The sequence below is a fragment of the Helianthus annuus genome, chromosome 9, assembly GCF_002127325.2.
Source record: "Helianthus annuus cultivar XRQ/B chromosome 9, HanXRQr2.0-SUNRISE, whole genome shotgun sequence".
Classification (NCBI taxonomy): domain Eukaryota; kingdom Viridiplantae; phylum Streptophyta; class Magnoliopsida; order Asterales; family Asteraceae; genus Helianthus; species Helianthus annuus.
The window spans coordinates 148,489,561-148,504,564 of record NC_035441.2 but is presented as its reverse complement, the minus strand read 5'-3'; the positions used below and the strand labels follow the sequence as shown (position 1 = coordinate 148,504,564).

At 41.4% G+C, this 15,004-nt stretch overlaps 2 protein-coding genes across 2 annotated transcripts; both read right to left on the bottom strand.

The window, feature by feature from the left end:
• Window positions 1–10,643: 10,643 nt before the first annotated feature.
• On the bottom strand, window positions 10,644–12,282 carry LOC110874792. Its single transcript, XM_022123218.2, has 2 exons — window positions 11,117–12,282; window positions 10,644–10,878 (listed from the first exon to the last, which is right to left on the bottom strand). Exon 1 carries the CDS (start codon window positions 12,092–12,094, stop codon window positions 11,180–11,182), a length of 915 nt encoding a protein of 304 aa, XP_021978910.1. The 5' UTR covers window positions 12,095–12,282; the 3' UTR covers window positions 10,644–10,878; window positions 11,117–11,179.
• Window positions 12,283–12,438: 156 nt separating this feature from the next.
• LOC110879081 (triacylglycerol lipase OBL1) lies at window positions 12,439–14,786 on the bottom strand. Its single transcript, XM_022127487.2, has 5 exons — window positions 14,417–14,786; window positions 14,132–14,325; window positions 13,996–14,029; window positions 13,152–13,762; window positions 12,439–13,052 (listed from the first exon to the last, which is right to left on the bottom strand). Exons 1-5 carry the CDS (start codon window positions 14,745–14,747, stop codon window positions 12,792–12,794), a joined length of 1,431 nt encoding a protein of 476 aa, XP_021983179.1. The 5' UTR covers window positions 14,748–14,786; the 3' UTR covers window positions 12,439–12,791.
• Between the last annotated feature and the right edge of the window lie 218 nt (window positions 14,787–15,004).

Here is a 15,004-nt window from a genome sequence, read left to right as displayed (position 1 = left end):
TATGGATTCCCTTTACTAATCAAGTAAGTAATTCCATACTTATACTTACAAATACCTCTATACTTATTTCGTTCCGTTTTAAGCTTGCGTACATGCTCATTGCATCTCATAAACAATCTATAACAAACAAGCAAAACAGGAAAATCGGATAAGGAGGGGCCGTCGGGTGAAGGGGTACCGTCGCCGACGCCACAAGGGGCCGTCGCCGACGGTCTCTGCATTGTGCATAAGTTAAAAGGTGTTCTGTTGAACTCCTCTTATGTTAAGATGTGTTTCTTTTGCACTCCTCTTAAGTTAAGAGGTGTTTCTTTTGCACTCCTCTTAAGTTAAGAGGTGTTTCTTGCTGCAGATTCGTTTCGTCGTCCGAAAACGCTAAAACTTGCGTAGCTTTTAAACCGTTTACCCGTTTAACCTCCCGTTTCTTCCTACATGCTTGTAAATTCACATTCTATGATATGGACTTGGAATCCCATATCCGATTTAAGGAAATTCCTATCTTACGCGCTTTCGGCTTATTAGTCATTTTCTATTTATTCGACTCGTTCATGTTTTCATCAAACCACTCATTTGTTCTAACCCGAATCATACACGAACCTTATAGCCATAATATTTTTACCTTATCCGGAGTTCCGCACTTGGGGTTTACGCACCCGACACCCGGTATTCACTAAACTCATACGTTTCATTCAAATCTACGAACCTAACTTTGTTACTAAAATTTCCACTTACATAGTTGTTTATCTATTAAAACAAACTCACATCCGATTCTGTTGACTATTAAACCGCATCTCCGATTCCCGGATTGCGTACTTATAAGCAATTCTACCCATTAACCGGTTATAGTACCGGTGTAGCCATTTCTTATGCAACATTTCAATATAATCATGAGACCTTATTTTGACCCATTGGTCTACTTAGCGAAATTCACCGATTTCATACAATCTAATCCACATTTAACTTTAAACATCATGTTTTATTAGTTAAAACGCTACATTACTTAAACAACTAAGAAGTGATTACGGAAATCACTTACCTTTTTGCGTCCGTTCCCTTGCCTCCTTTTGACCCGTTTGCCTTTCTTGCTTGAGTCCATTTCCACATGATCCCTATGCTTTCACATCACACAATCACATTCTTGTTAGTATGCATGATTGTACGCTTAAATGATCATGTCAAATGCATGGTTCACGTTTGACTTTCATTAGTCAAGTCTAACAAACATAAGACATATACCCAAAATCACATCTCTTCCAACTCGTACAATTCCTTACATAATTGCATATAACACATATTGTTATACATGCACCATATGACTTTATTGCATTGAAATTTGACAAGAGTCTAGCCATACTACTTATGCAAGGTTTGACTTCCAAAAGTCAACGACCCATCTTATGGACTTTCGACTTAACCTCATATATCCGTGTCATCACATTAAGCTATAACAATGGCATTATATACACTTCATATTCATGATGTAATATGCTTACAACCACATGATCAATCCATTACATACACACCCATACATAATATCAACACTACACATACTAAAGCTTTCGGGATCCCATAAAAGACGGCCATATTTGGCGTACACAACCAACATTATTTTACCATCCTTACTTGCTATACATTAACGCCAATTTCATTTCGTAATCTCAACTAAACCGCCGACTAAACACATAGTGTGTACCATACAATGTGAGTGAACAACGAAAGATACTAGTGCACATTTCTACCCAAACAAGACATCAATAAAACCTCCACATGGATTCAATCTTACACATGTTCCTTGTATAAGTTTACTAACAATTTAATCATTTACACATTGTATGTATGTTCATCCACTACTTGCACACATTTTCATATAATATCGTCGTTTAGTCATTTCATCAAACACTTGGCGTGCGTACCAGTATCTAAGCATAATGTACAACTATTTCATGCATAAATCTTCTACATTCATACATAGTTCATCAAATCTTTCTACTCACCATCATGTAGTATTTACAATTAAACATTCAACATATTATCATCACATTTTATTCAATTCATCAAACCATAATTCGTTATACACCATAATTCATCAATCTTTCAACAAGAATTTGACATAGATGGTGATTAAGTCATCATCATCACCATGACTAATGGATTTTTACTTCTAAACATCAAATTAACACAAACTATACATAACCTATGTTTTACTTGATGATTCTAACCCTTATACATCATCAATTTCATACTAATTCACGGATTAAAACGTAACCCACTTCTTACATGATCACCGATCTTAGTTTTGAGACATACCTTATGATCCCCTTGTGTTGGTGATCAGTAATTCACGTTCGGTTGTGAATTTGAGCTTCGATTCGCCCTTCAATTTGATGAATATGGTTGAGTTAGGGTTTGGCTCCCTTGGGGAGCTCTGGAACGATCCAGAACACACACACACGAAATATGTGTGGTGTGTGTTGATATTTTCTTTTAATTAGAAACCAAGTTTCATCCCATCCACTTTAACCCCTCAAGTTTACTTCCAACACATTTTTGGCACTACTTTTCTCTTTTAATAGTTTTTACCATGCACTTAACTAGGTTAAATAGCCTAGTTATTTATTTCATAATATAACGCATAAGGACATATTTCGAATATATGACATTTGGATTTTGGGGCGTTACAGGTATGGCTTGAATGTGACCATGGTGGTGAGCACCACACTACAGCAACACTTAGAAAAGTCGGAAGCAAAAAAACCGGTTACCCGTTTTACCTGCTAGCTGTGCGAGACCACCCGTATGAAACCTGGGAGATAAAAGAGGGAAAAAATGAACATAACCACGAAATTTGTGAGGACCTGTTGGCCCGCGCGTTTGTGCGAAGGTTTGCTCCAAGTGAAAAGAAACTGATCGAGCAGCTGACAGCTCAAAACATGGAGCCGCGCAAAATTTTTCAAACGATAGGTTTCATGTTCATAAAGATATTCAAAACGTTGTGGCGAAGATTAGAGCCGAACAAAGAGACGGGTTGACTCCCATGCAGTCACTAGAAAACATGCTAATAAACAACAAATTTATTTACAAGACACGGGAGGAACCCGGAACAGAGGTCGTAACAAAGATCTTCTTTCTTCATGGGTACTCGAGTGAAATGTGGCGTGCATTCCCCCACGTCTTGCTGATTGATTCGACGTACAAAACAAACATATACAATATGCCATTTGTCTAGATTGTTGGTATGACGCCTACCAACCATTCGTTTTGTATCGCGCATGCTGTTATCTGTAAAGAACGGAGTGATAACTTTGTTTGGGTGCTTGAGAGGATCAAGTCAATGTTGGATGAATGTATGGAGCCACGTGTGATTGTAACGGATAGAGACCTTGCCCTTATGGCCGCGTGTGCTAAAGTATTTCCAGACGCCTCCAAGCTTCTTTGCAGGTTTCACATACAACAGAATATTATGAAGCACAGCAAGAGTGCCTTCACAGAAGAAGACTGGGAAAAAATTATTTTAATAAATTATTTTTACTTTTTAGGGGTCTACAATTACGTGTATGATCCTGGGTTTAACTTCATGTTTACCTCTTGCATGGTTCTGATCGTTTCTTCTATGTCCTCGAGCATCATGGTTTCCGTGAGGCTTTTGATCACGATGTCATCCACGTATACCTCCAGGTTTCGTTCAACATGGTCCGTGAACAATGTGTTCATGAACATCTGGTAGGTTGCACCTACATGTTTTAGCCCGAATGGCATCTTGGTGTAGCAAAACGTCCATTCATCTGTTACAAATGCTGTTTTTTCTTCGTCTTCCAGGGACATCTGAATCTGGTGGTACCCTTGTATGCATCCAAGAAACATTTTTGGGGGTACTGGGCCAGGGAGTTTATTTGAACGTCGATCTCCGGCAGGGGGTAACAATCCTTCGGGCATGCTTTGTTGAGGTCCTTGTAATCCACACACATTTTCTATCCTCCATCTTTTTTTCCTACAATCACTGGGTTTGAGACCCAGGTAGGATACTGGACCTCTTTCACGATGCCGGCCCTTAGGAGCTTCCTGGTTTCTTCACATGCCGCTCTTCTTTTCTCTGTCCCCATACTTCGTTTCTTTTACCTGACCGGTTTTATCCAACTATGAGTATTGAGCTGGTGTTCTGTTAAGCTTCAAGGTATGCCACACATATCCCCATGCTGAAACGCGAAGACGTCTATGTTAAAAAGCAACATTTCCTTGATGGAGCTTTTACATTTATCACTTAGGTGTGCGCCTACTCGTACGGTGTGCTCTGGGAATCTTTCATTCAAAACCCGTTCCTCTACTCCTTCTACCTTAGACTTCTTTCACGTCTCTCCTTTTGAGACTGAAGACACCACTTCATAAGAGGAGTTTACCCAGGCGAGTCCTTTGGGGGTCTAGAACACCAAGGCCCCGTGGGGAGTTGAGGCTTGTGCCTAAAGGTCCCCGATACCCGCTCTCCCTAGTATGGCATTGTATTCTGAGGGTGACCTTATTACTGAGAATACCAGCTCTATGGTTTTCACCATGTCGCCTACAACCACCATGAGCGGGAGTCTTATCTTCCCCAAAGGGTGAGAGATACTGTTTTTGAAACCTACGAGGAGCATGGAGTATTCTCCCAGTCTGTCCCTTATGTCTCTGTCAAACATGAGAAAACAGTGTTCGTATATCACTTCTACCCTGCTCCCGCCGTCTACATATATTCGTGCTACCTTATGTCCTATTATTTTTGCTGAGATGTTGAGGGGGGGCCTCTGAATCTCATGTTCCTCAAGGTGAGGCATGAGTATAGGTGCTTTCATGCAATACAGGGGTCCCAGCACCTGGCCTTGATACTCTGGGTAGAGCTATATTCATCTCTTCGTCTGATCATGTCCACGAAACTTCTTTCCGGTTCTTCTGGCTTCACATCCTTCCCTTTCTTGTCTCCCCCTTCCTTTATTTCCCTTATCAAAAGAAACAACTTTCCAGTCTTCACTGCTAGTTCAATTTCCTTTTTCAAATACATACAATTGTCTGTTTTATGACCGCATCCCTTATGGAACTCACAATATTCATTTGGGTAGGGGATCTTGGGAAGGAGTTTTTGACTCGTTCGGTTGCAGTATTTCGCTTGGCGTCTTAGTCAAGGGAGTGAAAGTGTCATAATAAGGGGCTGGTCCCCTTCCTAGGGCTTGTAAGAGGAGAAAGTAGGTCGGGACCTGTCGTGTTGCATTTTATAATAAAGAGGTCTCTTGGGGTAGTGGTTACCTTTGTCTTGTGTTTTCCGGGATCCAGTGTCCAGCTCCTTAGCCTTGCTGCTGGTGTCTTTTCCCATGACGAAAGCCCTGACCTTGTCCATAAGGCCATCGAAGGTCTCGGGGAATTCTTACTCTAACTTCTCACATAGTTGCGTGTTTTTCAGTCTATTGATGAAGCTACTTATCATCATTACCTGAGGGACTGCCTTTATATTCATGCCCATCGATCAATTTCTCCTATTCGTTGTTCCTTTGACGGATGTGCATGATCTCATTAGGGTTTTTTACTACTTTCTTCTGCTGGTTGAAGTTCCTCAGGAACTTTTCGCATAGGTCTTACGCTATCTATGCTTTCTGCCGGAAGACTATCGAACAAAAGATGAGCTCCCTCGGTCAAGGTTTGTACAAACATGTAGCACCATGTGGGCATGGGCCTCCGGCCCACCTGGCCGACTCCCATGAAGGCATGCAAGTGGTCCTCAGGGTCTTTGGTCACGTCATACCTGTCCAGGTTACTGGGTGGCTTGAGTTTCAAAGGTAATGGTGCTTTGGCTATTCGTCTAGTCTAGTGAGCTTGGAGACCTCTGCAAGGTCCTTTGGCAAATAAGGTCTGTCCAGCATGTCGTTACCTTTGCCTTCATCGTGTTTATGGTCTTTTCTTTCTTTATCACCTCCCTTCTCTTCCATCATCATGGCCTTTTCTTCAAATGTCATTTGTTTAAAAACCGCCATAGAGGTAGCCAAAGGATCTGGTTGACGTCCCCATCGCGAGAGAGGGTGTTTCCCTCCTTCCGGGGTGTGTCAAAAACGAGCCTTGATCAGAGGCTTTCCAACTTTTCAATCTTATCTAAATCGTCGAGTTGTTTTCGTAACTCCTCTTTGTGTCTTAACACAAATTCTGGTGCTATCGCTCTTCTTTTATGGTGGTGGCTCTGTGTTCGTAACGTTCTCGAACTCACCAGTGATATCCTCAACTGTGACATGTTTCTCGGCTGTCTAGGTCACCTTTGAAATCTTAGCGTTGGTGGGAGGTGGTGTTGCCATCCTGTAAGCTTATCTCCGAGGAATGATCTTTCTGAACGCAAGTGTTCTTGTTGGGATACCTTTGTTGACAGGGGTCCCATGGATGGCGTTAATTTCGAATCCCCTAACTCTGGTTCGTAGTTGAAGAGACTCGTTAGCGTCCAAAGAGATTTTCTAAAGGGTTTGCAAAAGAGAACACCGTTAGCCTCGTCACAGAGGGCCCCAGAGGGGAGTCCGTGACCAAGTTCCGGCGTGAGGATAAGTAAACTTGACGGATAAGAAACGGTATTTCGACAGGATGAGGTCACCGGAATGTATGGTGTGAACTCTAAGATGCGAGTATACAATGTGAATCAGAGAATGTTTGAAGTAAATGTGATTCTTTTCTAGTGAGAAAGGATTATTCAATGCTTACCTTCGGCAATCACAAGGATAGCTTATATAGAGAGATAAGCTTATCGAATGGAGAAGATCTCTGTGAGATCCAACGGTCCGCTGCTTGCTAGAGGAGATCTCTGGCAGCGCCGGATACATGTCTTCCTTTCGCCGGGGAGATGATCCTTGCTATAAATGAGGTCAGTATTAACCTCGTACTATTCCGGCTATAACCTTCTCTCTCCTGTTGCAGATCATTAAATGCTCTGTTAGGGACGATGACATGAAAATGACGGACGATGACATGAAAATGACGGTCTCTCTCGTTCCCACTCCTTTTATTGTACATGGTATCTTTAAGAGTGTGAAATGGGCTTTTATTATAAGTAGCCTTTTGGGGAGTCCAAACGAGGAGCCCAACTAGGGGCCCTCGTTGACAATAATTATATTATAAATTAACTGAATATCATTGTGGGTTGTCATAGGTATCCTTATAATACCACTCATAGGGTTTAGCAAAAAAAAAAAGAAAAAGAAAAAAAAAACCAAAGTGTTATTTGAAGGAAAAATGGACAACATAACGATATAATTATAACATACCCTTTAGACATATCTTAATCAACATGTATCCTAACGTCTATCTAACCCGCAAGACCCATGGAAACAGACCTGTTAGATAATAATAATAGTTTGGTTCCGGTTCTGTAATTTAATCCTAATCGGTTACGGGTTTTACTCAATGGTTTTCGTTACTTACCTGTGAAGCCCGTTTGCTTACTAAGTTTATGAAACCTAGAGTTTTTAGAATACGTGTATAGCTAGGAAACCAACTGTCTGTTGCCAGGTATTGGACCTGTAATCACCCCTGAAAAAGATAGCCAACTATTGTTATTTTCAACTCAAATTTCACTTTTCGTAACGTGGGTCACCTTTTCTATGGTGAAACTTTAGCATAACATTAACATTGTCTCACACTTCATATTGAATCATTAGTCTTATACCATATCGAAATGTTGAAAAAAATGACTACTGTTTAATGTTAATGTTATTGATAGTTTGGTAATTAGATTCCTCCATCCCTCTCCTCTATTACCTCATATAAATATAAATTACAATCCCTATTTTAGGGAGATATAGATGAGAATATTATAAATATAAACATAATACTAATATATAACTATTACACCCCCGCAGTCGAAGCGGGAAGAGACTGGATGCTGAGACTGGAACGAAAATAATCAAAGAGGAGTCGAGGAAGGCCTTTGGTAAATATGTCAGCAATCTGATAGCGAGAAGGAACGTGAAGAATACGGACTTGACCGCGTTGGACTTGTTCACGAACAAAATGGATGTCGAGTTCAATATTCTTTGTGCGCTGATGTTGTATCGGATTACCGAAAAAGTAAATGGCACTGACATTGTCACAGTAAACTAGAGTTGCACGCGACAACGGGCATTGAAGTTCAAGGAGCAAGTTCCTCAACCAACAAATTTTGGCGACCACATTAGCAACCCCACGATATTCGGCTTCAGCACTAGATCGTGAACTCGTGGGTTGGCGCTTTGAAGACTAGGAAATTAGATTATCCCCATAATAGACGCAATATCCACTAGTAGCGACGGGTATCTGGGCAGCCCGCCCAGTCGGCATCGGTATAACCAAGTAAGTGAGGATCACGTGAGCTACCAAGAAGAAGACCAAAAGTCGTGGTACCCTGAATATACCGTATAATTCGCTCTAGAGCATTCCAGTGGTCTGTTTTAGGGGCATGCATGTGAATACACACTTGTTGAACCGTGTAGCTAATATCTGGACGAGTAAAAGTCAAGTACTGCAATGCCCCTGCAAGACTCCTGTAAAGAGTAGGGTCATGAAAATCATCACCTGATGTAGCACCAAGTTTGGAACTAGTGTCAACGGGTATAGTAACAGGATTGCAAGATTGCATTCCAGCCCGTTCAATAATTTCTTGAGCATAGGCCTGCTGGGATAAGAACATAGTATCCTTGGTTCTGGAAACAGAGATACCAAGGAAAAAACTAAGAGGACCGAAGTCATTCATGGCAAATTCAGCAGCAAGGCGAGCCATGAGGTGGTGTCGGAGACTGTCCGAAGAGGTGATCAACAGAATATCATCCACATATAATAAGAGAAAAGCAACATCCTGGCCCCGATGAAGAGTGAACAAAGAAGCATCACACTTACTCTGACAAAAATCAAGCGTCAATACATAGTCAGTGAATCGTTGGTACCAGGCCCGAGGTGCCTGTTTCAAACCATATAGAGACTTCTTTAGCCGACAAACATGATCCGGGAAATTCTTATGTCGAAACCCCATAGGCTGATACATGTAGACTGTTTCATTTAGGTTTCCATGTAGAAACGCGTTAGTGACGTCAAGTTGGTGAACCGACCATGACCTGCAAAGAGCAATAGATAAAACAGTGTGAATAGTGGCAGGTTTTACCACTGGACTAAATGTTTCGCCACAGTCGATACCCACCTGTTGAGATCGACCATCACACACTAACCGGGCTTTATATCTTTCCAGACTACCATCATATTTAAATTTATTCTTGAATAGCCACATACTTCGAATAACATTCATATGGGGTTCACGAGGCACTAATTCCCATGTCTCATTTTTAATAAGAGCATGATACTCATTGGTCATGGCATCGTACCACTCGGGTATGGATAAGGTAACGGACGGGTTTTTAGGAATGGGTATGATGGTGGAGGTATGAAGATTAAAATGACGTTTGGGCTTGAGAATGCCATCCATAGCCCGGGTTCGCATAGTACGAGTGGGTGCGGTGGCAGGTGGATGTGAAGCGGGAGCGGGATAGGATATATCGTGAGCTGGTGGATGATGGTGTGAGGATGGGATATGGGCCGAGGATGAGGGCGAAGTGGGGTGGGCTTGGGTGGGGGTCGGAGATGGCGTGGAGTGATTGTGGGCCGGGGACTGGTTATGGGCCGAGGAGTGTGGTGGTGTGTTGTGGGCCGGGGAGGTCGGCTATGGTGTTGGGGAGGTAGGTTGTGGGCTGTGGGAAGGGGATGACATTTGTGATGGTTGTGGCGAGGAAAAATTGTGTTGGGTCGGCTGAGGTGTAACAGGTGGATGGTATTGGGCATCGTAGAGAGGGGTAGGGTTAGGGGTTTTTTTATATGGGGCCAATATAGTGGTGAAAGATGGGTGTCGAGAAAGGTGTAGGATGGGGTGGGTGATAAGGTATTGGCAAAGGGAATGTAGTTTCATAAAAAACCACATGTCGAGATATTATGATTTGTTTGGTGCTAAGGTTAAAACATTTATAACCACGATGAATCAGTGGATATCCCAAAAAGACACATGGATAGGAGCGTTGGTCTAGTTTGTGTATGGTGGTGGATGGGATTAGCGGATAGCATAGGCAACCAAAAACACGTAGGTGTTCGTAGGACGGTGTGCGATGGTAAAGGACCTCGATAGGAGTTTTATTGTTTAGAAGTTTGCTTGGAAGTATGTTCAAAAGGTAGGTGGTGGTTTCAAGTTCATGATGCCAAAATGTGTTCGGAAGGGAGGCATGAGATAATAGAGTACGAATCATGTTGTTAATGGTACGGATTTGTCTTTCGGCTTTACCGTTTTCAGATGAGGTGTGAGGACATGAGAGCCGAAAAAGTATGCCATGTTGATTAAAGAATTGTTGGAAGGACGAGTTTACATACTCTTTACCATTGTCACATTGAAACGTTTTGATTGGTTTAGCAAATTGTGTTTCGATAAGTTTATGTAAGTGACAAAATGTTGAATAGACTTGCGACTTTTTAGCAATTGGGGTAAGTCCATAGCAAATTTGTCAGGTCATCTAAAAATAATATATAATATCGGTGACCCGCTGAACTGAAAATAGGGGAGGTCCATAGGTCACTGTGTATGATATCAAAAGGTAAATGAGTCTGTGTATGGGAAGTTGCAAATGGTAAGCGAACACTTTTGCCAATAACACAAGAACCACAAGCATGTTTATTAAAATTTGCAAAGTCAATAGAATAAGAATTTTTAAGAGAGTGCAAAGAAGGTCGTCCCGGATGCCCGAGTTGTTGGTGCCATAAAGTGGATGAAATAGCAGCAAATGCGGAAGGTGTTGTGGTGGTAGTCCCCGATCCTAGTAGTAGAGGATATAGATCACCGCTGTTGTTGCACCGGAGGATAGGGATCCGAGTCTTGAGGTCCTTCACAAGAAAACCAAACGGGTCAAATTCAACAGAAACAGAATTGTCGGTGGTGAACCGACGGACAAAGATTAGGTTTTTTATTAGTTTGGGGGCATATAGGACATTTTTGAGTGCAAAGGGTGGGAAGGGTGGTGGTAGAATTTTAGTGCCATGTCCAACAACTGGGATGGTTGAGCCATTTCCAACAATTATATTTTGAGGCATGCTATTATTAAAAAAATAGAATGAAAATCACCTGAATTGTTCGTCGTGTTCCCGGTGGCTCCAGTGTCCATGTAAGGAGTCGGATCAGGTTGGTTCAAAGACATGGTATAAAGGGCCTGCTCAATGTCAGTGGGTGTGTATGCTGCGTTGTGGGCTTGATTGGGTCGCGGGCCAAGAAGCCCACAACCCAAGGCATAAAGTTGTTGCCAGGCCATATGGGCCAGCCGTAGTGAGCCTGTTGGCCGTAGTTGGAGCCAGAGCCCCTGCTTCGAGTTCCTTGCCTGTCGCGACCACGTCCACGAGCCCGACCACGTCCACGGCTACGGTCAGTATCAGTCCGATAGTCCATCTTCGGCTGCGAAGAGGTTGGAGACCGCGTTGTGTGAGCCGTGAGAGCCGTGCCGGTAGTCTGTGCGGAGTGGAGTGCTTGTTCCTGTTTACGACTTTCAACCAAAACAAGTTTCGACCGAGCTTCGTAAAAGGTGGGGAGTGGATCTTGTTGTTGAATGATCGTTGCTATGCCCTCGTATTGTTCATTGAGGCCCGATAAAAGTTGTAGGACGAGTCTTTCATTATCGACAGGAGACCCGACGTTCGCCAGTTGATCGGCCAAAACCTTCAGTTGTTGGCAATAAGCAGAGACGTTTGGATAGCCATCCAAACGGGTGTTTGAAAATTTTTGTAGAAGGTGGATTGCTCTAGAGCTTTTGTTATCTTGAAAAATATTTTCTAGTGCAATCCAAGCATCATGAGCAGTAGTATTGGGTTTGAGGATGGTATGTAACAGGTCATTGGATATTGTGCTATATATCCACTGGAGGACAATAGCATCCAATCGCTCCCAAGAATCGTCGGTTGGCTTGGCTGGACCCGTGTCTTTGTCTGCGTCTTTGGTTTTATCCGAAGAAGAAGAAGTTGCAGGTCGTGGAGATAGGTGGTCTATAACCAAGAAAGCCCTACACTGAATCTTAAACAACTCACTCCATGAAGCATATTGTGCGTTTTCCATCTCTAGGTGATAGGAATTAGGGTTTTTATGTTTGTGACAGTGGTGGCAGAATGAATAGATGAAGACATGACTGTGCAGCAGAAGATGAACAGGAAGATGAATAGATGAATAGGGAGTGGTGGGAGGAGGAGGGTAAAAGACGAACAGAGAGAGGTGGGAGCAGGGGAGTCGCAGTAGGGTTTTTTTTTTTCTTTGAGAGAGGGTAACCTAGCTTGATACCATGAGAATATTATAAATATAGACATAATACTAATATACAGCTATTAGTTATGATCAACCAAGTTGGTTTGAAGATCGAGAAACAGAAGAACAAGAGAAGAAAATTAAGGCAATTTTCTGTTTAAATTCATTCATGACTCGAAGATGAAAACAAATGGCTACACGCCTTACAAGACTCAACTAGTGACCTGTTACTAAATAACTACTTGCAAGAAATTCCAACTTGTACGACTGTTGCTTGCATGGCATTAAGCCAACTTGTGACTGCATGGCTGACACTCCCACGATGATTGCTACGGCTGGTCCACATCATGATTTATTCATAGATAATAATTTATTTTTATGAAATAACATACAACAATGATTCTGAGCACGTAAATTTAATTGAAACAAAACACATGATAAGATATTCTTGGTAACTTTTTAGGGCAAATATGTTACGCTTAATAAGTTCCCCTTATTTGACCCCGTAAGTTGATTAATTGACGAATGAGGCCATGAAGAGTTCAGGTGAACCAAGCCTAGTAAGATTAACGTAATCTGTTGGACCGTGAGCTGGCAATCCTGCGATCAAAAGTCCGATCAATCTACAACCTCTGCAAGTATAGGTTTCATAGTATTCTGGTCCATTATGATAATACATGATAAAGCTCCTCAACAACTCCCAAACTGCATTTATAAACATGGGAATCAAAGCAAACATGGAGAAGTAGTTCTTATTTGGTTCTTCGGGGAGCACCTACACCGGGTAAAAACCAATAGGGATTAGTTTAATTAACACATTTCGTCACAAAAGGTGTTTAATTTGCACTAGGATATATGATGTATTATAAGTTACCTGACCCTCGTAGAAGCTATTGTAATAATGACAGTCACCAAAATGCTTAAAGTAGACATCCGAATCATCAAAGGGCACTCTCGGCACCAAATCGTTGCAATAAACAAACCTCCGGTACCTCAAACCATGAGTTACCAACACATCTTTCATGAATTCACCAAATTTATGATCTCCAACTCTAGGTTGTCCAAATGTGTACACCCCTTCGAGCTTCGATAGCAATTCAGTCTCGTTATGGTGTGCCAAAATGGCTGGAAAGACTATCGATAATGCCGCTCCTAAACTATGCCCGGTCACCAAAAATTTAGCATCTGGATTATTCTCAAGACGTTCTTTGAGCTTTTGTCTGATCACGTAGTAAGCATAGGGTTTTTGTTTGTCTTGTTGTATATCTTTTGGCCACCCTTGTTTCTTTTGTAATCCTAGAGCTTTCAAGAAACCGGCATGTACCTTACCTATACCAGGGAGCTCGTACCACGATAGATCAACATCAGAAGACCAATCTTTAGCATTGAAAGGTGATGTCCCTCTAAAGGAAACACCAATAAGCTCAGAATCCCCAGTCTTATCGCTCCACATGAACCCCTGTGTCGTGTAATCCTCTTCATAATCTGAAAAATAGATGGAAAATTTAAGCAAAATACTCATATATTCTTAGCAAAATATGTAGCTTATCTCATTAACAAGGTTTAGTTAGTTTGATATTGAGTAATAACCTCTTCTCATTAGATGGTTATATATAGAAAAAACAAAGTGTGCTGCATATGTTGAATATATATAGCTCTAAAATGAGAAGCTTGTAATTTCAGGAGAACAGTTTACTTCAGGTCTAATTCGTAATTACCATTCCAACAATCGAAGAATCCCAAAAACTCCATCTGCGATCAGGGCATTGGTTATGTTAGTCATTAGGGATTGACATATATTTCTATAGTAGTAATAATATTTAGATGAAGATATTGTCAAATTAAGTTGTTAACCTTCCAATATTTCTCGACAGTGTCTTTGATATACGCCGCATTTTCATAGGCAGATTTAGCAGCCATAACGGCTAGCGCACTTGTGTACCTAGGATCTTCATGCTTAATCGTCTTGTCTAGATCCCTTCGTATGTCCAAGAGCCCAACCACAGTTAAGAACTCAGGTGACTCTTTATTAGGCAGCACCAATTTTCCTACATTGCATCCACCGTAAATATCAATCACTTGAAAGCAATAGAGTGTGTATAGATTAATAAAAAAAAAGGAAAATTGAATTAAATTAACCTGATAATAGATTCAAAAGAATGTCCAAAAAGCCTCCATTGGCATCCATAAAGTTGGGCAAAAATTCAATAGCTGAGCCAACCCAACTCAATGGTTTGTAAAGTAAAGTAAGAACCATTTGGGCAACAATGGATATGACGATGACAAACCGCCGTGAAAAGCTTTCTTCAGTTGTCCCGGCAGGACAATCGATGAAACTCCTGTGTCCAATATTTTTGGACAACAAAAGCATTATCAGATTCCATAAAGTGACATCTTTTGGACTTAGTAGCAGATAATCTTCGCAAAATGATTTGTCACATATTTTTGTGCTGCTGAGTTCAGTAGCCATGGTGACTGTATGTTTTGGGTTTACAATAGAAGGAAGGTGAGGAGGATGTGTAAGTGTCCCTCCAGTTGTTCGCTATTTATAGGAAAAATAATGTTAATGGTTTGTATGAACCCGTGCTAATTACTAAAGTTTTATAATGTATAGAAACTCTTATTTCCATGTGCCGATATTTCTCGTGAAATTATTATAGTAAATGATATTAAGATATAATAATTGAATGCCACGTATGAAAAACTGATTGGCCATCCATTACAGGA